This window comes from Marmota monax, unplaced genomic scaffold, assembly GCF_021218885.2.
Source record: "Marmota monax isolate L192 unplaced genomic scaffold, Marmota_monax_Labrador192_F-V1.1 WCK01_AAM20220418_F8-fsc00028, whole genome shotgun sequence".
Taxonomy (NCBI): domain Eukaryota; kingdom Metazoa; phylum Chordata; class Mammalia; order Rodentia; family Sciuridae; genus Marmota; species Marmota monax.
Genome location: NW_026694779.1, coordinates 16,511,054 through 16,532,399, shown reverse-complemented (window position 1 = coordinate 16,532,399; position 21,346 = coordinate 16,511,054). Strand labels below are relative to the sequence as shown.

At 54.0% G+C, this 21,346-nt stretch overlaps 1 protein-coding gene and 1 long non-coding RNA gene across 7 annotated transcripts in view; one reads left to right on the top strand and one right to left on the bottom strand.

The window, feature by feature from the left end:
* Frmd4b (FERM domain containing 4B) overlaps positions 1–21,346 on the top strand; it is a 190,663-nt gene that overhangs the window by 103,717 nt on the left and 65,600 nt on the right. For all 6 annotated transcript variants that reach the window (XM_046425713.2, XM_046425710.2, XM_046425709.2 and 3 more), the window contains 2 exons: positions 3,224–3,316; positions 12,791–12,875. In XM_046425713.2, coding sequence (XP_046281669.1) covers positions 3,224–3,316; positions 12,791–12,875 — 178 coding nt within the window. The remainder of the gene's footprint in view (positions 1–3,223; positions 3,317–12,790; positions 12,876–21,346) is intronic.
* LOC124079870 (uncharacterized) lies at positions 960–4,682 on the bottom strand. Its single transcript, XR_006847495.2, has 3 exons — positions 3,511–4,682; positions 1,742–3,421; positions 960–1,623 (listed from the first exon to the last, which is right to left on the bottom strand). It is a non-coding gene; the product is annotated as an uncharacterized LOC124079870 (long non-coding RNA).

Here is a 21,346-nt window from a genome sequence, read left to right as displayed (position 1 = left end):
TCTGTGACGGCAGTGTCGGGGTTCCCCGGGCCCCAGGCTCACAGTGTGCTGGAGAAGAGGGTCCCGGCCACTCGGAAGCTCAGCTGAAAGCCAGCCGGACAGAGACCACGCAGCCTTCACACGTTAGAGCTTCCTAGACAGAAAAGCAGGCCCCACGGTCGGCCCCGGCCTCGCCCTCCTCTGTCCCCGCGTCCTATCTGCAGCCACTCCTGGGGAAGCGGGGTCTGCGGGCCCCCTTCCTGTGCGGCCCTGGCTCCAGCGTGTCCTCCGGGTCCGGCTGCCGCACCTTGTGCTGGTGAATCACGCTGGGGAGGGCCCTGCCGGCTCTGGGGCTGCTTGTTTTCAGAGCTGGGCTTCGTGGTGGGCAGGGAAGAGCTGGCCACTTCCACCTTCCGGGGGAACACACCTAGAAACCCGCTTCTGTCTGAGGGTGTCTCCTGGAGCGTCTCGGTCACAGGCCTGGCCCTGCAGCTTGGGTAGATATTTTTGGAAAGCGTTTTCTTTCTGCACTCCCTGTCGCCCCCATAAACCGCTGTGTGGGGCCCCTCCCAGGACTGTCTGGGCTCATTTGCCAGCCCAGATGCCACATCAGCGGTGCCTTTGGTGAACGTCTTTAAATAGAACCGAAGGAGCATTTTGTCAGTGAACTGGCTGCTGTATCCACCCAGTGCTCTGGCTCAGAAGCCGACTGCCCTGCGTGGTGGAAGGGCCCTGAGCCCAGACAGGCAAACACAGGCCCCCAGAGGGAGGCCGAGTCCCCAGAGCCGGCCATGCAGGGCGGACTCCGCCACTAGAGGGCAGCCTGGCCCTCCGCACCCAGGGCAGTCCTTCCTCACCCTGGGAAAGGCTGGGTGAAGAGATGGCAGATGGACGCAACCGTGGCTTCTGGTCACTGTCCCTCAGCCGTGCCTGAGACTGAAGGGATTCGGGTCAGAAGGAAAGCGTTGGGCTATGGTGCCCACCTACGAGGACTGCACGCACCTGTCTTTTTAAGTTGATTCCATCTCTTCTATTTGCTGATGGAAACTCTTGAAAAGGCAGGTTAGAAGCTGCACGTGACCCTACTGATAACCCCGGGGGGATGAAACTGGGGGTGCTCTTCATCTGTTCAATCTTCAAGATGTTTTCCAGTTGTTAGGATTACAAGTTCACCTTAAAAACCTGATTTCTGACGTGTACTTTTAATTTTTTATTTTACATTACGTACACGTGACTCTTCATGGAAAAATGCTCGATGTCCTGGTGCTGGCCAGGCCCTGCGGACCCCCCACCGCAGCCCTCCCGCAGGGCGACAGCACCAGCCGTGGGCTCTGTCTCCAGGGCTGCGGCTTCCTCTGGACGTCGCGTGGCCTTCCACCTGTGCCTCCGTGGCTGGCCGGCTGGCCGTGTGTTGGCAGCACTATCCACCCACGTCCCTCCCCCTGGCACGTAACTCATGCAGGTTTGTGAGAACAGCGCAGCGTGTGAGCTGCTGCACACAGGGAGGGGACCCAGGACAACCCAGAGCCTGCTGCATCTGCCCTGAGAAAAGCGTTCAGATGTGACCCCACATGGTGTTCTGTGTGTTTTAGGAGGACACGTGATCAGCTATGAAATTCGAGCGGGTCTTCCAATCACGACATCCTAAACATGACAGAAGACAGTGTCAGAAACTCTGAGCCTCAGCCCTCTGTTTTGTTTTATTTTATTTTATTTTATTTTATTGCCTTACAAAAGCTGTGGCTTACATTCTGCCTCTCACCTTATTTACCCACGCAATGTTCTTCCAAGGGAAGCTCGGACAGTTGTCGGCAGCCTTGGGGGTTGATCATGGAAACAGTCACACTTTTGAAATGATGGCATTTGCAGTTAAATGGATGGAGCTGGAGAATGTCATGCTAAGCAAAAGGAGCCCGTCTCACAGAACCAAAGTCCGAGTGTTCTGTCTGATACGCACACAGATGCTGATTCACAATCGGGGTGGGGTAGGGAAAAACAGAGGTGCTTTGCATTAGACAGGGAGGACTGGAGGGAGGGGAGGGGAGGGGAGGGGAGGGGAAGAAGGATGGTGGAATGAATGGGACCTTACTACCCTATGTGCACATGACTACACGACAGGCTTGATTCTCCATCACGTACAACCAGAAGAATGAGAAGTTCTACTCCATCTGTGTGGGATGCGTCAAAGTACATTCTGCTGTTGAGTGTAATTTTCCTACCTACTTAAAATGAACCCAGCTTAGAAGTTTCTGGTTTGTATTTTAGTTAGTTGCAATGCCCCCCGAGAAGGCCCATTATAGATTTTGTTGCAGTTCGACACCCCTCTGCACCATCAGTGTGTTCTTAAATTGGGTTTTATGGGAACAACTGGAAAGGTCCCCAAATGCAAGGACTAGACAGGCAACCTTGGCAGCCTATAAACAATCCTCAGCCCTGGGCTCCCCGCGAGGTCACAGTAGAGAGAACTGTTATACCCATGAACCTGCTGAGGCTCTTGATTAAATAAGCACAGTTTAAATATGACTGAGTCCCTGTGTGTACACAGAAGCGGCCCCCGAGGAGAGTCAGCCCTGTAGATTTTCAAAAGCTATGGTATTGTTAGCTGTGAGTTTGATTTCATTAAACCAGAAGTCTGCCCTTCTTAACTAAAACACTTCGAATTTCATATTCAATAGGAATCTAGAAATTAATATGCTGCCCGGCAGTTTAACTCCCCCAAAATCAGTGTGATCAGTTTATTATTCTCTTGCAGATTTTTCATAAATGCGTGCACACATATATGTTAATTCTTCTTATTGATTTTTAAAAATAGCGATATACTGTACTTAGGGTCCTGCATCTTGCTTTGTTGTTTAGTATCGTATCTTGCAGTTTCTTCTCAGTGCGTGTGTAACCGGGCTCCGCACCCCACCCCGCTCCTTTGTGCTGCGTTGTATTTCACTACGGTTCTAGATACCCACTGTAGCCATGCCCTCTATAATATTTGACCTATTTCTGGTCTTTTTGCTATGAGAAATAATGCTACAGGGAGCGACTTCACACATGGTCCATTTTTCAAATGCACAAGCTAACCTTCATCAGCTCCCTGGGCCGGAGCAGAGGGGTCCGTGGTTTTCAAGCACCGGCCCTTCACAGGGGGCCAGGGCTGCCCTCTGCCTTCAGTGCCCACAGCTCCCGGTCAGCTTCCCAGCGCCCCATGTTGCCGAAACTTCCAGTGACCCTTCTCCTCACTCTGCCCTCACAGGGGTCAGCAGAACTGGCTGCAATTGGACCACCGAGTTCTGGACCATGATCTGCCCAAGAAGCCGGGCCCAGCCGCCTTGCAGTTTGCCGTCAGGTACGTACGTGTGGCCGTGGCCAGCCGTTCCTGTCTTCTCTGCGTCTGTGTTTTGCTTTTGAACACTTCTGGTGGTCAGAGATGGTGAATAAAAAGAGGAGAGACCTATCGAGACACCATCAAGAGGGGCGTCCATGATGTAGGTCTGAAGGAGCCAGCAGGGCTTCTTCCTTTGAAGAGAGGGGGAGACTCACCTGCCTTCATTCCCAAAGCTTCTCCGACACCGAGCCTCAGAGACATGAGTGGTGTGTCTGACAGCATAAGCCTGTTTTCTCTTCCATATCCTTTAGGATTCTTATCACTTGAAATACGGCAAACAGTTGTTGTCACATTGTATGTTGGAGGGATGTTTTCTGAAGACCTGGAGACCACTGGATTTTTTAGTTTCGTGCCTTAATTGGAACAGAAGGTCAAGTGCAGACAAGTGCTCAGGGAAGGAACCGTCTGCAGAGCTCAGAGGTCTGAATTCTGTTTGCAAGCGAGACCTGGGCTGGCTCCCTGAGCTCTGCTCAGACGCAGCCCTTGACTGGGTTGTGAAATGGATGCACTTAACCAGTCGTGGTTCCTCACAGCCGGTCAGCCTGCAAATGCTTTAGCCTTAATTATTAACAACCCAAGATAAACAGAGTGGGGTAGGAAGTCACCCCCGTGTTCTTCTGCCCAGCTTGGGAAACAGAACGTCATGGTGGAGCTGAAAGCCCCTTTGCGGGTGCCGCTCCCCCAGCCCACATTGGGTGAAACGGCTTCAGGATAATTTGTTTTCCTGGTCTGAAGCCAAGTCTGATAAAATAAATAAGTAAGTAAGTAAGTAAGCTAAGGTGGTCATTTTCTCATCAATCTAACCTACTTCAGCTGCATCAACCTGGAGAACGGTCCTCTATCCTGAGAGGGTGTTAATTTGGGGGTGGAACAAACGCACTCCATTTCATAATGGTGGAAGCGCTTTTTCCTTATCGGACTTATTTATTTATTTTACTAAATGATTTCACTATAATGACCTGGGAAAATCACGCTGAACTTTTACAAATACCTTTTTGTGTTTATTCAGCCTTTTCCATGAAATCAACAAGTGTGAGAATAATCTATCCTCCCCTCCTTTTTAAAGAATATCTTTTTAAATATGATTTGCTGGTGATGGTAGGGGAGTTGTGGCTCCTCCTGCAGCGGATGCTGCGCTGACAATCCCTAGTTGCTGTTTTTTTTTTTTTTTTCTTTTTCTTCCAAAGTCCAGTTGGGATTTTTCTCCTGTTGTGCTTTGTCTTTTCTTTCCTGTGTGTGTGTGTGTATGTGAGTGAGGTGCTGGGCAGAACCCAGGGCCTCGTGCGTGTGTTCTGGGCACAGGCTTTACCCCTAACCCTCACCCAGCCCCTCGGAAGTCATATTTAAAACCCAGGAAGGAGGTGGCACAGCGGTGACCTTTGCAGGAACAAATCATCAGAGCCGCGTGAGCTTCCCGGAGAGGGCGTGGGGCGCACGCTCGCTGCCTGGAGGTGGAGGAGAGGGAAGGCCAGCAGCCAGCCAGAGTGACCGCAGCGTCTGGTCATGAAGCAGGAGCCAGAGAACAGCCAACTCTCACTCCCACACTGCGGGGCGAGCACCGTCCAGCACAAGAGGAATACGCTGTTTCGTAAAGAATCACGTTACTGCGCTCAACTTTTGGAACTCTCTGTATACGCAGGGCAGAGGGTCCATGTTGCCCAGCCCCCACCCTCCCTGGCCCCTGCACTTGGCCCCGCCTTGGACACAAACAGGACGAGTGGTTGGGACTGCTTTCCTGCAGGGGACCTCTCCCTTGGCTCCCAGACCCCTGGTGTTTGCCCTCCTGTGATTCTGCTCTCCTGTCGCCTACCCAGCACACGGGCTGGTGCCAGTCACAGGTGACAAAGCTCAGGCAGCAGCGGGCACAGGGGTGCTGCTTCTGGAGCGTGACATGGGGAGAAGGCATTGTGTCCTTGGAGGACCTCGCAAGCTCCCTTGTTTTGTAGCCATATGTCTACCCGAGTTCTCCACAGCCGCTGTCTGGTCCACCTCAGGTCTGACCGTCTCTTGCACCGGGATTCCAGAGGGGCCTGCGTCTTGTTCCAGAGCTCAGCACGTCCTCGAGTGCTATCTCAGAGGCTCCCACAATCGCCCCGAGTTACTTTCCCCTTAATCGCTTGCATGTTGGGAACGCTTATCTAGATTTTCACTTTTCGCGGAGTCCATCCTCCCAATGAGATAATGAGATCATTGTGGTCTGTGTTATTATCCCAATTAAACTGTGGTCGTTACTCCCCATTAAATTCATGATAAAGCAAAAGCCCACACCACAGAAGTAGGCAAACCGACCACAGGCACCGAGTGTCACGGGGTTCTGGGGCTCGCCAAGGTGGCTGTCACACAGCCCAGGGAAGCGGGGACCCTGTGAGGTTCTCCATCCTCCCAAGCAGAGGAGACAGAAGAGACACCAACGGCCCCTCCAGGCTGCTTGTGTGCCCTGAAGCTACAGCTGCAGCTGTCATTTGGTTCTGCTTTGAGGACCCTCCGTGAGATCGGTCACCCCGACATACTCTTGCACCAGGAGATCGCTGTCACCTGCCCAGGAACAGGGAGCACGGAGCCCTCCGACCCAGTCCTAAGTGCACGGCCACTGGGAAGCTAAGGCAGACAAAGGGCTCCCCTCGGTGCCCACCATCGCAAGGACGCACGTCGCTGCTGCTGTTAGGGCAGACAGTTAGAAATACCCAGGTGTCCACTGTGGAGGTGGACAGTGAGTTATGACACGTTTACAGCAAACAAGTCACTCAACAAAAGAGACCGGATGGAAAACGACCTAGTGTTTCAGAGTTCTTCAGAGGGACCGCCAGAGCATATGGAGTCATCGTGGGAAATTTTTCAAACTGCAGTTACCCCCTCTCAGCCCCAGCCCCAGCCCCCCACTCGCCCAGGACCCTGGCCCACGTTCTGATGCAATGCCTGCTGGGTGGGGGGCTGTGTCCCCAGGACCCTCTCCCCACCCCTCCCCATATGAATCGACGACTGATGACATCCTTCACCTCTCTGGGACGACGTCTGGAAGACGCAGTCCCAGGCCGGGGGCTTCCCTTCTTCCTGACCCCTTTTGTCATTGGCTCCTGCGAGGCGCCCTGCCAGGGAGCAGGTGGACAGTGAGCAAGGCAGAGGCCCCGCCATCGTAGTCAGCTCATGGACACGGCCTTCCTTGGGTCTCTTGGATGATGGGCTCCTCTGCCGTGTAGCTGCTGAGTTCCTACCACGGAGCTGGCCCTGTGCTCGACGCTGGGGACACAGGTGTGGTGAAGAGTGACCAGCCCTGCTCTCCCTGTAGCCTCGAGGGAAGAGGCCGGCACTCACTCAGGTGTATGTGCAGGCTGTGTGAGGGAAGGGATTCCGGAAAACATACCTCAAGGAGGGGCCAGGGAGCCTCAGGGACGCCCGGGCTGCCACCAGGTCTCCGTGCTCCGACAGGCTTCTCAGAGAAGTTGGCGTTGGACAAAGACCCCGGGGAAAAGAGGCCGGAGCTGTGCAGATCTCTGGGAGGGTTATTCCTGGCAGGAACGTGCCTGCGCGAACAGCCCCCGGCCGTCCAGCCCCCGGCCGTCCAGCGTCTGGAGAGATCCCTAAAAGGGAGGCACGTGCTGCCTGGCATCAGGCCTGTGAGTTGTGACCTGTGCTCAGCAATTCCCCTTTCGCACAGCCTCCCGCTGGCTGCAGCCTTAGGGCAGAGTGGAGGGGTCTGGGACACCGGAGATGAGCTGAGAAGCTTTTGCAACAGTCCAGGCCAGAGATGAGTCTAGAAGGTGATTGTGCAAGACCTTCTAGAAACGTAAGAAGACCCTGAGTCGTAGGGTGCACGCACAGAAAGACACCCTACAGCTGGCCCCCTAGATGTGGCCCCTCCCCTGACATGTGGCAGAAGCCCTGGGACAGGCACCGGCTGAGCACTTGACCTGAACCGTCTCGTTTACTCCTGACCTAAACACTGAGCTCCTACAGATGCGAGGGGCAAGTCAGTCTCTGGCTCACGTCCCCTTGATGCGGGACACAGCTCTGACGGGGGCGGCTTCTGCAGGGAGAAAAGAAGCCAAGGCAGGAGTCAGCCTCCCTCTCCGAGTCAGCGCTAGGCCTTTGCCTTTCCTCCAGTTACAAAATCTCAAAGATACGTGCTCCATGTGTGTGCAAGGGATATGTGCATAGACCCACCGTAATTTATTTATGGGCCTTAATTTATTTAGCCAGCTCTCCATTTCCACATGAGCCCAGACTCCCCCAGGTTCCTGGGGACCTCTCTGGGGCTGGGTGTTGTTATCTTCAGCGGAGAATTATCTTTGGCAAACACATGGCCTCTTGGGTAATGCAGCCCAGATGTGAGCGTTTAAAAGCTTGATAGTGAGTGACAAGCAGGCTTGAAATAGGAGTGCAAGGACTTGGCCTGACCTCGTCGGAAACCTCCCGCTGCCCCGGAGCAGGGCAGCCAGGGGCCGCTGGGCTGGTACCACCCAGCTCCGTCCCCGCAGGATCTTTAACTCTTCTGAATGCCTCTCGCCTGTTTTCTATTCAGTCTTCCTGCTCCAGAAATTTCCTCCTCCCCTTTCTAAGTCACCTTCGCTATGTCCTAGGATGGTAGTGACTTGCCACTGGTCCTCGGTGGCTCAGAGCAGAGAACTCTCCACTGTGGTGGGTGAGGCAAGACTGCTACCACCTTGTCAAAAAAAGATTTTTTTTTTAAACAGCCATATATCTATAAAAGATAGAGACTAGGGTGACAAGAGAAATTCAGTGACATAGGCAATAATGCTCCTGATAGGAGCGTGTGCACCGCGACACACACCTGTAGTCTCAGCAGCTCAAGAGGCTGAGGCAGGAGGATCACAAGTTCAAGGCCGGCCTCGCAGCAGCAACTGAGCAAGACCCTGTCTCAAAATAAAAAATAAAAAGGGCTGGGAGTGTAGCTCAGTGGTTAAGTCACCCCTGGGTTCAATCCCAGTGCCCCCCCCCCAAAAAAAAAAATTCCTGATAGATTCCAGGTGAAGGAAGTGGACCACCGGGTAGTGCTACACGGCTCGATGGCACTTTTGCAAACTCTCTGCACACGTAGAAAGAAGTTTGAGATGTTAGCAAGAATCACTTTCGTTTTTCTTCTTCGGCTTATTTTTTTTCTGCTACAATAAAACAATTACTTGAGTAAATATTTTTAATTCAGCGTGAAAAGTAATAAAAGAAAAATGAGATACCGTGTTTGTGGCTGGGTAGTCACGAGTTATTTAGAGCTCTCAGGGAGTAGGAAATTTACAGGCACACTCAGACAGGGGAGTTCACCTTTTCAGGAGGATTTAAAAGCCCAGAGAAATCCTGGATTCCTCCTGCAGGGGCCCGACAGAGGCTGCTGGAGGGGCCCTGGGAACCAGCCGGCATTCCATCTGGGGGCTCCATCTGGGCATGCAGTGAGAAGGCCCCCGAATGTCCGTGAGAATGTCCAGGCTGCTGGCGAGCAGCCCCCACCTGTGAGCGTCCCACTCCTGGGGAGTTGGAGAGACACAGAGCCCCCGATCCTGACTCCAGTTTCTCCTCACTGTGCTCCTTGGTCAGAAGGCAGAAACCGAGTGTGGAAAGGCACTCACCCTCTCTGAGCCTGGGTCCTGCACTGTGGTACTCCTGGCATTTCCAGTTTTAGGAGACAGCCTGGGGGTCCACGGACATGTGTGTGCCTGGGTGTGTCTCGGGCAATGAGGCAGGAAGCCTCAGGTGACCTAAGGATTCGTAACTGGGGGCAGAAGAAGGTAGAGGACAGGTTCTCCAGCGAGGCCTCCGGGCAGGGTGTCCGTGGCAGCAGGCCCTCCTTCGTGGTGGAGAGCCCTGCCGGGCTGCAGGGATTCCGCAGCACCCTCAATGCCACCCACCGAGGTCAGGAACGTGCCGCAGCCTGACAGTCAAAGCCACCTTCACGGTGCTAGCCCCAGCCGGCCACTGAGCGTGCCTCAGTGCCCTTCTTGGCTGCAAGCCCAGCTCTTCTCAGCCACGTGGCTTTGGGCACCCTGGACACATTCGAGCTGGTGTGGTACCTCTGTACCGGGGCTGTTGGAGGAGCCCATGTGAACTATGGAGCATTCATCATGAGCTACCAGGCTTGGGTCGGACCCATTCTCCTTTGTCCTGGGGGGAGGCCCTCAGCCCGGATCCCCATTATTCTCCATGCCCAACTGTCCCCTCCCTGAAGGACTGACCCCCCACGCCCATCCCCAGCCCTGCTGTGCTCTGGTGGGCCTTGGAATTCCCATGGCCTTGGCACCTTTGGTATGGACACTCCCTCTCCTGGCCCTCACACCTGGACCTGCACCCTTCTACAGGACTCAGAAAGCCTCCCAGGGAGAGAGGAGCCAGAGGGCAGGAGAGGTGGGCTTCCTACAGGCTACCTGCAGGTGGCCCTTGGCGCTGAAGCCCAGGCAGGGGGAAGGGCTTTGCCGGCAGGGGACACGGAGTAGCAGGTAGAGCAGCTATTAGGACTTCTCCAAGACTGCTGTCCACCCAGGGATGACAGGAAACCTCTGGACTCCCAAACGCTGGGGAGGGTGGACCCACCTGAATTGGCCTTCAGCCCCTGGTGTGCATCTGGAGACCCAGGATGGCTCTGGGGTGGAGCCCGAATGAGTGATCAGCAGGTCTCCCTGCTTGGAGTGGGGATCAGGTCTGAGGCTGCAGGAGGTCCTGAGATGACCGGCAGGCTGAGGAACCCCAAGGAGGACTTTTTCAGGCCCCACAGACCTAGCAATGCCCCCAGGGCAGAGCACGGGCAGTTCTGCTGGGCGCAAAGACCCAGAAGACCAAGAAATCCGCTCAGCCGGGAACCAGAGAAGTCCTACCTGGTGGGGAGAGCTGGGATTCCATTTTCCTCTTCTGTGTTGAGACAGATACTTTTGTAGCCTTTGCTTCCTTCAGACAAAGAGCCTAGGAAAGACACTTAGTTTCCATTCTGGATTTTACTGTTCAAGTTTTAAAGAGGTTCCCGGCTGGGTCCCTGCATTTCATCATAGTCCCACTGGTAGAGTGAGAAGGGTACGCTGTCCGTCTCCACCGAGCGCGGCTGCTCAACCGTGTGCCCCTCTGGGTTCCACACATTGGAGACCCCGCTCGTTCCTCTGGGGCGTGGACCAGAGTAAGAGGAACAGAGAGCAGAGCAGCTGGCCCCAGCCCGAGCCTGGGATCCACATGACTCTTCCCAGCTCCATAGTAGTGACTTTGACCTCCAATAGGTACCCAGGTGAATGTGTTGGCCACCTAAATCCAAGGACAGCCCGCCAGAACAGCTCCAGGGCTTGCTCTCTGACCGCCGTGACGGGTCCTCTGGCTGACAGCCTGCATGCTGTCACCATCATGTCCCACTGATGGGCGGTCAGGTGAGCCATCGGGAAAGAGAGAAGATGCTCACGGGAGGAGCCAGAAAGGCGGCAGCAGAGCTTCTCGGAGCAACTGCTCTTCCCAGAAAGCATCCTTTGTGACACTGTTTGAAGTTTAACCCCAAAACCTACGCCAGTCCAACACCTCTGGGTTCGTTCCAAAGCTGAAAATTTAACCCTGGGCATCAACGGAACAGAATCCTGGAGAAATCCCCTCTCCCCCGCCAGTGCCTGTGAAGAAAGCAAAGAGTGTGTTTCCAAAAAGGGCTGGAACAGACGGCCTTTATCCTGTGAGTCTGGGATGGTCCGTTGGCTTCCGTGAAGGAGCCCAGGCAGCCGAGGTCCAGGTAGAGCAACGTGCACTGGAAGGAGGAGACCCTGGTGACAGCAAGCTCTGCCTTGGTGGAAGCCACCTTGTGACAGTCCAGCACGTAGGACTGGGGTCGTGGCTCAGGGGTAGAGCCCCCGTCTGGCAAGTGTGAGGCCCTGGGTTCAGTCCTCAGCACCACACGTAAAGGCACAAAGTGAAAAGTCCATTGGCCACTAAAATCGTCTAAAAAGAAAGAAAGAAAGTCCAGCACGTTGTCCAGAAAAGACGCCGCTCCTGGCATTATCCCCCCAGCCTGGACCTGTCTGTGTTCAGCAGACGCTGTGTCCTCCTGGCCTTCAGAGAGGCTGATCCCAGCACCTCCTCTGGTCTTTCTGACACAAGCGACATCACAGGGTCTCCGTGGTGAGAACCAGCTCAGTTCCTACCTGTCCCAGGTGTCTTGCGGGGCACGTTTCATTTTACCTGATCCATTAGAGTTGACCGAGAGCCCCCAGGCAGGCGTCACTGTCTTCACTTTACAAGCCAGGGGACTCCCTTCCTCCATGACACCCAGTTCTAGATGCCGGGGAGAAAAGGCTTTGTGAGCGACTGCTGTTAAGATTGTTGAGCATTTGACACACGTTATCAAAGCTGATCTTTCCAGAGTCCTATGAGGTCAGTAGGATCCTGACACCCACCCTAGACCAGACCTGGAAGATGAGTCATGTGCCCCAGGCCACACGCCTGGAACCGCAGAGGTGGGGTGGGGTACTCGCCTCGGGGCTTCCCGGTCGGTCCCCACCCACTCACCTCATGGGGTGAACCCCGTAAATAAAGACAGAGGCTTCATTCTCCTCCCTGTGGAATTTTCCTAATGATTCAACGTCACAGGGTGGCGTTTGTCGAATGATTTTACCGTCTCGGTGATAAGATCGCCACGGGTGGCTGCGTTTCATTACTGCTGAGAGGCGCCCAGAGCCATTCCTCACGCCCCTCCAGCCTTGCATTATCTGCACTTTCTCCAGCTCCGGAGCAAGCGCCCTTCCAGGCCCCAAGCTGCCCGCTGGCTGGGGCACCTGTTTCCCCACGTGGAAAACCTGTGGCCTCAGCTCACGCCCAGGGGTCCCTACAGACTCAGCTGAGGAGGGACAGAGCCTGTGACACCAAATGAACAGGCAAGATCCTAGAAAGGGGGCCCTGGAGAGGCCCTCAGTACCCTGATCTGCATGAGAAAAGAGCGAGATTGGCAGCTGCAGAGAGCTGGGCTCCCAGCCAGGGAAAACCCAAGTCTAGGAGGAGCCAGAGGAGGGAGGGTCTCCGGGTGTCCTGAAGCTCTCTGACGATGGGTTGAGCAGTGGGGGCCTGGGTCCACCCCAGCCTGACACCTCTGAGCCTCGAGGGTCCCCTGTGGAGAGTGTGCTCAGCCTCCTGCCTTCAGCGCCGCACCCCAACCCCCACCCCGGCTTTGCGTGAAGCTCTCCGAGGTGTTCCAAGCTCCCCAGAGCACGTGTCAGAGAATCCGCGACACACGCGGGTGTGTGGCAGCTGGGTGCGTGTTGAGCCTCCCTTCGTCTCGCCGTCCAGCCCACAGAAGTATGGCCGGGGAGATTGTATCTGCAGGTACCTGTTGTACAGATGGACGGGAAGCACACAGGTCCCCTGGTTCCTCCGAGTTCTGCCTTGCCGCAGGGGCACGCGCCATGAGGCCACGCAGTTGTGCCGCGATGATAAGGGAATAAATCTGGAGAAACAACCCCCTGTGCTGTCTTTCAGGTTTTACATCGAGAGCATATCGTTTCTAAGGGAGAAAACCACCGTGGAGCTGTTTTTCCTGAACGCCAAGGCCTGCGTGCACAAGGTAAGGGCCATGTGCCTGTTGGTCTCGCTCACTGAATGCCGCCAGGGCCAGGTCACATTGAAAGTAAGAAGAGTCCACTCTCCTCTTGTTGGTACTTCCTACCCGCCTCAATCCCCACCCCCGAGTGGCGGCTGGTCCTTCCCAAGTCCCCAGGGGTAGGGACAGGCACCCAGAGTGATCACGCTGGCACCCAACCTCTGTTCTCCAGAGTGGCCAGCGCCACACACAGAATGCCCGGGGAGGCTCTGGTGATTGAACCCTGTCAGGCCAGAACCTCCCTGGACAGGCTGTGCCCTTTGTGTGAGTTTGTGGAGAATAACCTGGAATACACGTGGTCATGGTAAGAGGCCCCTGTGCACCGGGAAGATGGGCTTGCTGCTGTCCTTGATGGCATGTCCCATGAAGGTCATCCGGGCCCCTCGGCGGGTTCCAGTGCATCGTCTTGCTGGTCCCCTGACAGGCTGGTGCATCTGTTATGGTCAGAGGACTGTCTAACCTCTGCCTGTTCTTGTGGGTTTCCTGTTTCTTTCTCACATTCTCAGGGCAATGTTCTTGACACTGAAAACTGCTTTGTTGATATCAGTGTAGCCACTTCTTTGGGTTGATTGGTATTAGCAGTTTCTTTGGGTTTTGGTATTAGCAGATATCTTCTACTCCCCACCCCCAGTACCGGGGATTGAACCCACTGAGCCACATCCCCGGCCTTTCTAATTTTGTACTTTGAGACAGGATCTCGTTAAGTTGCCCAGACTGGCCTCAAACTTGCGATCCTCCTGCTTCGGCCTCCCAAGTCCCTGGGATGGCAGGTGTGCACCACCGCGCCTGGTGTTTCTGTTGTGACCTGTGAGTTTCTGTGTATCGACAGTCTGCTTATCGGAAGCAGACAGCTTAGGAGTTGCGTCTTGATTTCTTGGGTCCTGTTTGAGCATCTGCCTTTCAGCTGGGCTCTGCCCTCTATTGACCCCCAAGTTGATCATCGCACAACCAGGCTCACCTCGCCCACCTTTCTGTCTTGTCTTTTCTTTGTCCTCTCTGGGTTGCTTGTCCCTTTGTTGGGTCATGGGCTGCAGCTGCCCTGTGACTTCCGTGGTTGCTTTGGGGTTAAATCTGCACATGTCCTGCTCACTCACCAAGTCTGCCTCCACTTGACATCGCGCCATTTCCCGTGGAGAGCAGCACCATGCGGTAATTCCCCATCTCTGCTGTTTAATGTCATACATTTCACTCCGGGATGTGTTACAGATGCATGAGACGTTGTTATTTTTGTGGAAACTTTTGATCGCCTTTAAAGATATTTAAAAAATGTTTAAACCATGGATTTGCCCTGTGGGTACTGTTCCTAATCTCCACCTTCTGTGTGGTTGGTGCTCCTGGGTTGTAATTCTGCTTCTCCCTGAAGGACTCTCTGGGCACTTCTCCCTGTGCACTTGCTGAGACCCCTCCTCTCAGCTTGTGTCTGGGACCATCTCCATTCACCTCTGTTGGGACAGCTACTTCACGGGGCAGAGACCCCTGCGTCCAGCATTCTTCCCCCAACTCTGTGGAGGTCTCGGCTCGCGTCTTCTTGCTTGCTAACGAGAAGTCCCTGCTGTCCCTGACCCAGTGTGTCTCGTGAGCTGCGTCTTTCTTTTCCTGACTGGTGACTGCTCTGAGCGATTTGAATGTGGGCTGCCTGGTAAGCTTTTCTTCCTGCTTATCGTGGTGGGCATTTACTGAGTGTCTTGGAATTTGGGGTTTACCGTTTACATCAAACGGGGAAATTTTTCAGACACTGTGACTTTAAATGTCCTTTCCACACCTGCCCTGCTTGTGGGGCCTCGGGGCACCTGTTCTGCAGGGCTCGGATTTTATTGAGTCGCTCTTGGTGGGGTTTCTGTTTGCTTTGGGTTTTGTGGTGGTGGTGGTGGTAGAGTTTCTCTGCTGTGACTGATTTCACTCATTTTTCTTTTGCGTTCTGATCTGCATTCACCTCGGTGGGTCCCCTGGAGTCCCTGACTGTAGAGGTGCTACCTGAATGCTCTTTACCCCTTCAGGTGTCTACTGTTGAACATATGAAACCTAGTTACGATGATCTTCTCCATGTCCCTGCCTGCCTGTTGTGATATTTGTGCCCTGGGTGGGGACGATCACCCCCAGAGGTGCGTCTCCTGGGCAGCAGCACAGTCGCCCCCAGTGACGGCGCTCATCGCACAGTGAGCGCTCGGTGTGGTCCCGTAAAAACCCTCCTTGGTGGCGATTGCTCTGTTGCTGATGCAAGGTTGGCTCGCAGGTCTTCAGCTGGCGTTATTTCTCTTATCATTGGCGCAGTAAGTTCCGCTCGTCTTGAGAGAGAAATGAAATGCTGAGCTCTCTTACGTCTCACCCCCTCTTAGGAATGCCGGTCGCAGGGAGCTCTTTCTAAACGGGCGTCTCTGTGGCTTGTTGAAGAATTTAGAACTCTTAGGAAACATCACAGGTGGTTTGGACTGACACTGATAAGATGTTTTAGAATTCAGCTGCAGGGATTCAGAGTGGGATATTTTGTGTCTAATTACTATTTAGGCAGCCGGTAACAATCCTGAGAGATGTCACAGAACCAGGTAAATGTAACAAATTCACGCTCATCCGGCATCGGGGCCCTCAAGTCACTTCTTAATGATTTCTTAAGAACATCCTGCACAGATCTATCATCCGAACCATCGCCAGACAAGTCAGTAAGTTCTATGAGATCACAGCCGCCGCTGTAGGACACTCGTAGGTGGATTCACGGATTGGTAAACTGAGTCACCAGGCTGGTAGCAGCTGTTAACTCAGGGCTCACTGCTGGATCCAACAGTGCACAGACACCTGCAGCACCTCCAGCAGACCCAACCCACTCTTCCTCCTGTCCTCGGAAGAGCTCCCCCTACTTCTAGTTCCCTGAAGGCAGATACGCAGAGGAAGAGAGCTCTTACCTGCAAATATTGACAAAGCCACGTGTCCCTTTACACACCTGTTAGGAGGGAATGTGACTTGCCAAGAGGTCTCATACGTCTGCAGGAGCTCCGCACAGCTCTTTGGGGAATTTGGTTTATACTCACCAAATTCAGCCTCACGCACGTGTCCTCGGCCACACAGGGTGGTTCCCCGTGGTTTTGTCAATGTCCTCGCTGCTCTGCGCGGAGAACACACCACTGGAGACCCTTGAGCGTGTGCAAAGAACTGTCCCTCCTGGTTCTGAGTGTGGGTGTCCAGGAGGGTGTGAAAGGGGGAGGAGGAAGTTTCCCTTTTGTTTTCTCCAAAACCAACTCCTGTGTGCACAGGGACACACTGGGGCACTCAGGGCATCGCTGGCCGTCCCAGTACGTGAGTGGCTGTGGCCCATGAGGAGACGTCCTCAAGGAGTCATGCCATATCTGTAACCAAGGGAAACACGGCAGTGTGCACACCTAGGGTCAAAGTGGCCACCTGCAGTGGTCAAAAATTCACTTTGTAGTGTTAGTGTTCATCCAAAAACAAGTGAAAACGGTTCTGTAAAAAGAGAACCTCACGACCAGTCTAATGCTCCAAAAGAAAGATCAAACACCCCTTTGGTTTCTCTCCAGTCTTTGAGGTGTCAGTTCACGGTCAGTAGTTGCTGTGTAGAGAACTATCCTAAGGCACCCGCTGTGAGGCTCTGTGTCGGGCACGTTCGGCCACAACTCCGAGAAGTACACACGGAGCCCCAACCCTGCAGTCATCCTGGGTGCCACCTGCCAGCCTGGCTAAAGACCGCTCGTAACTGGGAATACACAGAGCATTTCTGGATCTGTCTTCTGGTATTTTTAAGTCACAAATTGAACATCAGTGAGTATTAAATTCATTCTCTAGGGGAAAAAAAAACTACCTTAGTAATAACTTTTTGCATTTGGTAAATCATGCAAAAGTCATTTATTTCTTCTGAACTTCAAAGAAGTACTCCATAGGCTACACAATGAACAAAAATATTCCGTGCACCTCTGTCCTGGAAGCCTTCTCATAGGTAAGAATGTTCACTGTATTAAGGTTTGTATTAATGAAAGATCTGAAGGACCTGAATGCCTGTCTATAACCAGAGCCCGGCTTGGTGACACCTGCACCTTCCGTGTAGAGCAGTGCAGATGATGGCTACTCTGCTTCTGTCCCCTGTGCCCTGCTGTAGTCTGCAAGGAGAAAGTGTGTCACAGATCATAGCAGCTGTTGATCTTGATGAAGAAAAAGTAATTCTAAGGAAGGTCTCAGGGCTGGGGCAACAACCGGCTGAGCTAGCTGTGTGACCTTGGGGAAGGTTCTTGACCTCCCTGAGCCTGTTTCTCCTGTTTCAGAAAGACACGTGAGATGGGGCAGCGTTTCTCACCTGTGACTTGTGGCTGATTTTATCACATTTACAGAAAATGCTCATCTTGAAAGAGCAGGCTCCTGCCTCTCTGCCCCTTCCTACACCGCAGCCAGAGTCATGTAGACAGTGAAAACCAGCCAGTCCTCTGACAGGGGGCACAGAGATTCTTCAGCACACTGAAGGTGGAGAGATGCTGGGCTTTGGGTATTTAAACCCACAGAATGTTTAGTACATACTAAATCGTGGTTTAAAAAACATGAATCAAGGGCCAGAGACAGGACTCTCATTTTCACTACCAGTTTAAAAGGGGGTAGGGTAGATCTTTTTCCCTGAAGAAGGTGAGCAATCACTCCCAGCTCTGAGCACCTCCCGTGCACCCGCGGTGGCCGGCCCTGCAGAGAGCCCCCGAGGAGGCAGACCCTTCTTACAAGTCAGAGAGCAGCCACAGGGGTCCACAGTGGCTTGGTACTCAGGAGTGTGTGGACAGTGACCTCGGCCAGGTAGACCAGCAGGAGACTCTGCCCTGAGCAGTGTTCCACGTTGGACTCAGCTTCTCATCGGCCCTGGCCTCTGGAGACGGAAGTGCGGCCAGTAACTTGGCACCCAGGGACGCCTGTCCCTCGGCTTACCGGGGGCACTGCCGGGTGCTCCCTGGGTGGGGTCCACTCCGTCACTGTTAATCCTCTCTGACCCCACTGCATCCTTACCCAGTGGACAGATGGGTGCCGGGCACAGAGGCCACGTAGCCCCCACAGTGTGACGTGGCTGGTGAGCCGGAGGCCAGAGTCTATGTGTTGACCCCCAGGCAGCTGCTCCTGATGGGTGAATGGGTGCCTGTCTCTCCCTTCATTCTGGACAACCTGCACGGTGGTCGGTCAGGGGTGGTCAGGGGCCACATGCCTTCCGCAGGCTGGGCTGTGGACAAAGCATGTCCTGGGGGGCAGTTCAGGGGCACCACACCTGAGCTGGAACCAAGCCTTCCCCTCCGGCTCTCCCCGGGAGCGTGCACACGGCACTCAAGGGAGGGCCCCCGAACCTGTTTGGCCTCCCTGGCGAGGGCGCGGAGGGGCACACCTGGCCTCCGCAAAACAACCACCTGTGCCAGGGGGTGATGAGCTGGAAATGCCGAAACCGGCCCTGGGGCCCTGGAGGCCGCCGTGCGCAGCTGAGGTCACCTGGGGAACCCGGGACTGCCCCAGGTCACGATGCTTTAAAAATGAATGAGCTGAAGACAGACTGGCCAAGTGACAGGGTACTGTCCCCCTGTCCCCTTGGGTGTGTGGAAATCGTGACCACAGTGGGAAGACAGCATGGGAAGAGCAGGGGGCTCCTGGGCGCCTGCAGTGGAGACCAGGCACACGGTGGTTCCCCCTTCTGCACAGGAGTGGCAGCAGCTGGCCGGTGACATGGCAAAGGTCCCCAGAGCCTCCTGTGTCACTCCCCCGTGGTGCTGCTGAGAGGCAGTGGGAGTTTTAGGAGGCTGGGCTGAGCTCCTCACTGGGGTCATGCCCCTGAGGAGGATTGTGGGGTCCCAGCCCCAGCAGTCCTGCTGTGCCGCACACCGTCCTGCCCAAAGCAAGGAGGCCAGCCAGGCATGGCCCGGAATCTGCAGACTGGGAGCCAGGGAAGAACCTTTCCTCTTGGTAAATTGCTTATCTTGGGTACTTTGTCACAGTGATGGAAAGACCGACACACAGCTCTGTTCACCGAGCTCGACAGGCAGCAGGTCCCCATGTTCACATTTAATCTTCACGACAATTACCATGGGTAGGCATTCCACCTGACAGATGGGAAAGGGGAGGCGCAAATGGCCGAGTGTAACTGGCCAAGGCTAAGTATCTCACTAGGGAGTGATCAGACCCAGGGGCTCTGGCTGCAGAAACCAGGGTCTTTGTCTTTATTTGGGTAAAGAAGTCACTGCGTCCCTATTAAAGGCCAGCGTCTGTGGTGAGGGCTGCCTATCACTGCAAGGGTCAGCACACAAACCTTCCAACACTTACCAGCAAATGCCATCATTTTACTCTTATTGATGGCTGCATAGATCTCCACTGTGCATACACACCACAATGTCTCAATCCATTTATCTGTTGATGGGCAGCAGAGTCGATTCCACACCTGGCTATTGTGAGGTGTGCTGCTAGAAAGGTTGAGGTGGCTGTGTCACTTACCACATGCTGATTTCAGTTATTTGGGATAAACACCCAGGAGTGGCATAGCATGGTCATATGGTGGCTCTGTTCCTAGGAGTGGTCGTACTAAATCGTGGTCCCACCAACCATGTGAGTGTGCCTTTCCCCCAAGTCCTCACCAGCATTTATTATTCTTTACGTTCCTCGTAATCACAATGGTGATTGGAGTGAGGTGAGATCTCAGTATAGTTCTGGCCTGCGTTTCCCTGATGGCTAGAGAGGTGGAACATTCTTTCACGGATTGGTTGGCCATTTGTGATGCTCCTTTTGAGAAGTGTCTGCTGAGTTCTTTTGCCCGTTTATTGATTGGGTGATTTGGATTTGGGGTGTTCCGTGGTTTGAGTTCTTTATCTTCTGGATATGAATCCCCTGCAGAGCTGCAGCTGGCAAAGATTCCCCCCTCCCGTTCCGTGGATCCTCTCCTCACTTCCTTTCCTGCGCACAAGCTTTGTATTCTGGTGGCATCCCACTTACTGAGGCTTGGTTTTATTTCTTGTGCTTTGGGGGGGGGGGAGTCTTGCTGAGGAAGTCAGAGGCAGCAGCTCAGCATGAGACGTTAGCAGGACAAGGACCAAGCAGCCAGGCCCACCGGGTCTCACCGAGCACCCTGTTCGGCTGTCAGCTGTCTCTGGTACTTGGAATCGACGTGGAAAGGCAAGGGAGCCAAACGTTACGACCGTGTTGGAAACCAGAGTCACTGCGAGGCTGCGCAGCCCTGTTGATTCCCACAGCCCTCTCCCCCCAGTTCTTGACCGGGGCTTGCTAGGTCTTCCCTTCATCAGCAGGCGCTGTGACAGTCATCCTGAAACACGGGGGCAGCAGGCAGGTTGTGCAAGGTCCTTACAGACCTTCTGTCATTTGCATCTGAGCGTGTGGATCCGGAGACATCGAAGCTCTTCAAGGCTCCTGCAGGTTGGGGGAGAGTTTGGCCCTCTTCTGCTCCCCCTGAAGGAATCCCTCTATGGAAGATTTTATGGACGTATGAAAAGATGTGCACAAAATACTCTGCAAAAGAGAAAAAAAAGAACCTTCACATTATCGTTTCTAACAGTGGGAAACTGGAAGCTGCGTAAATACTCTTGAACACGAATTAAATAAATGGCGGATCATTCCCAGGATAGGATATGAAAAAGCATAGGCTGTCCCTCCTCAGCCGATGCGCAGACACGTCTAAATTATTATATTGTTGCACTTGAAAAGAGCCAAGTAACAGAACGGTGAACCTGGTATGGTTGGTTTGGTGTCTTTATTTATTTATGTATTTCCAACGTACTCATAGGGAAAACTAGAAAATGCACCGCGGAATTACAAATGTTTGTGATCTTGGAGAGGGAGATATGGAAAAGCTTTTGCTGTCTGAGTAATGGTTTTCCGACTGTCTTCCACCCGCAGTGCTGGGGAGGCCGCCCAGGGCTGTCACATGCAGGGCAAGCGCTGTACCGCTGAGCCGCACCCCTGCCTGCTTTTCAGTGCCTTAAACAGGAAGCCTGAGTTAGTTTAAATCAAAAATAATCAGGGTGTTCATTGAACGTCACCTTTCCAAATGTGTGTCTAGAGAATGCGGACGTGGGTGGGAGTGTAGCTCAGGGGTAGGGTGCTTGCCCAGCACATGGGAGGCCAGGGGGCCCCGTCCACTACGGCAGAAGGAAAAAAGGCAGAAAAGCACAAGGAACCCGGGAAGGGCCATGACCCAGGACCACAGCCTGCATCACGCCACGGTCACACACTTCTTTCTGTTGTGTATGTTTCCTGGTAGAGTTGGGCTTTTAACTTCTGACCATTTCAGCTACTCCGACCCGACCTCGGCCTCTCTTCCTCCTACACCCTGTGTGCCCTTGTGGTGTGGAGCAGGGGACAGAGCACAGGATGCCTTGGAAATTCACGTCCTCATGTCCCTGGATGGTCACCAGCCCCGCGAGGGCAGGCACCAGGTTTCCTGAGACTGGACTCCTTGGCCTCTGGGGTTA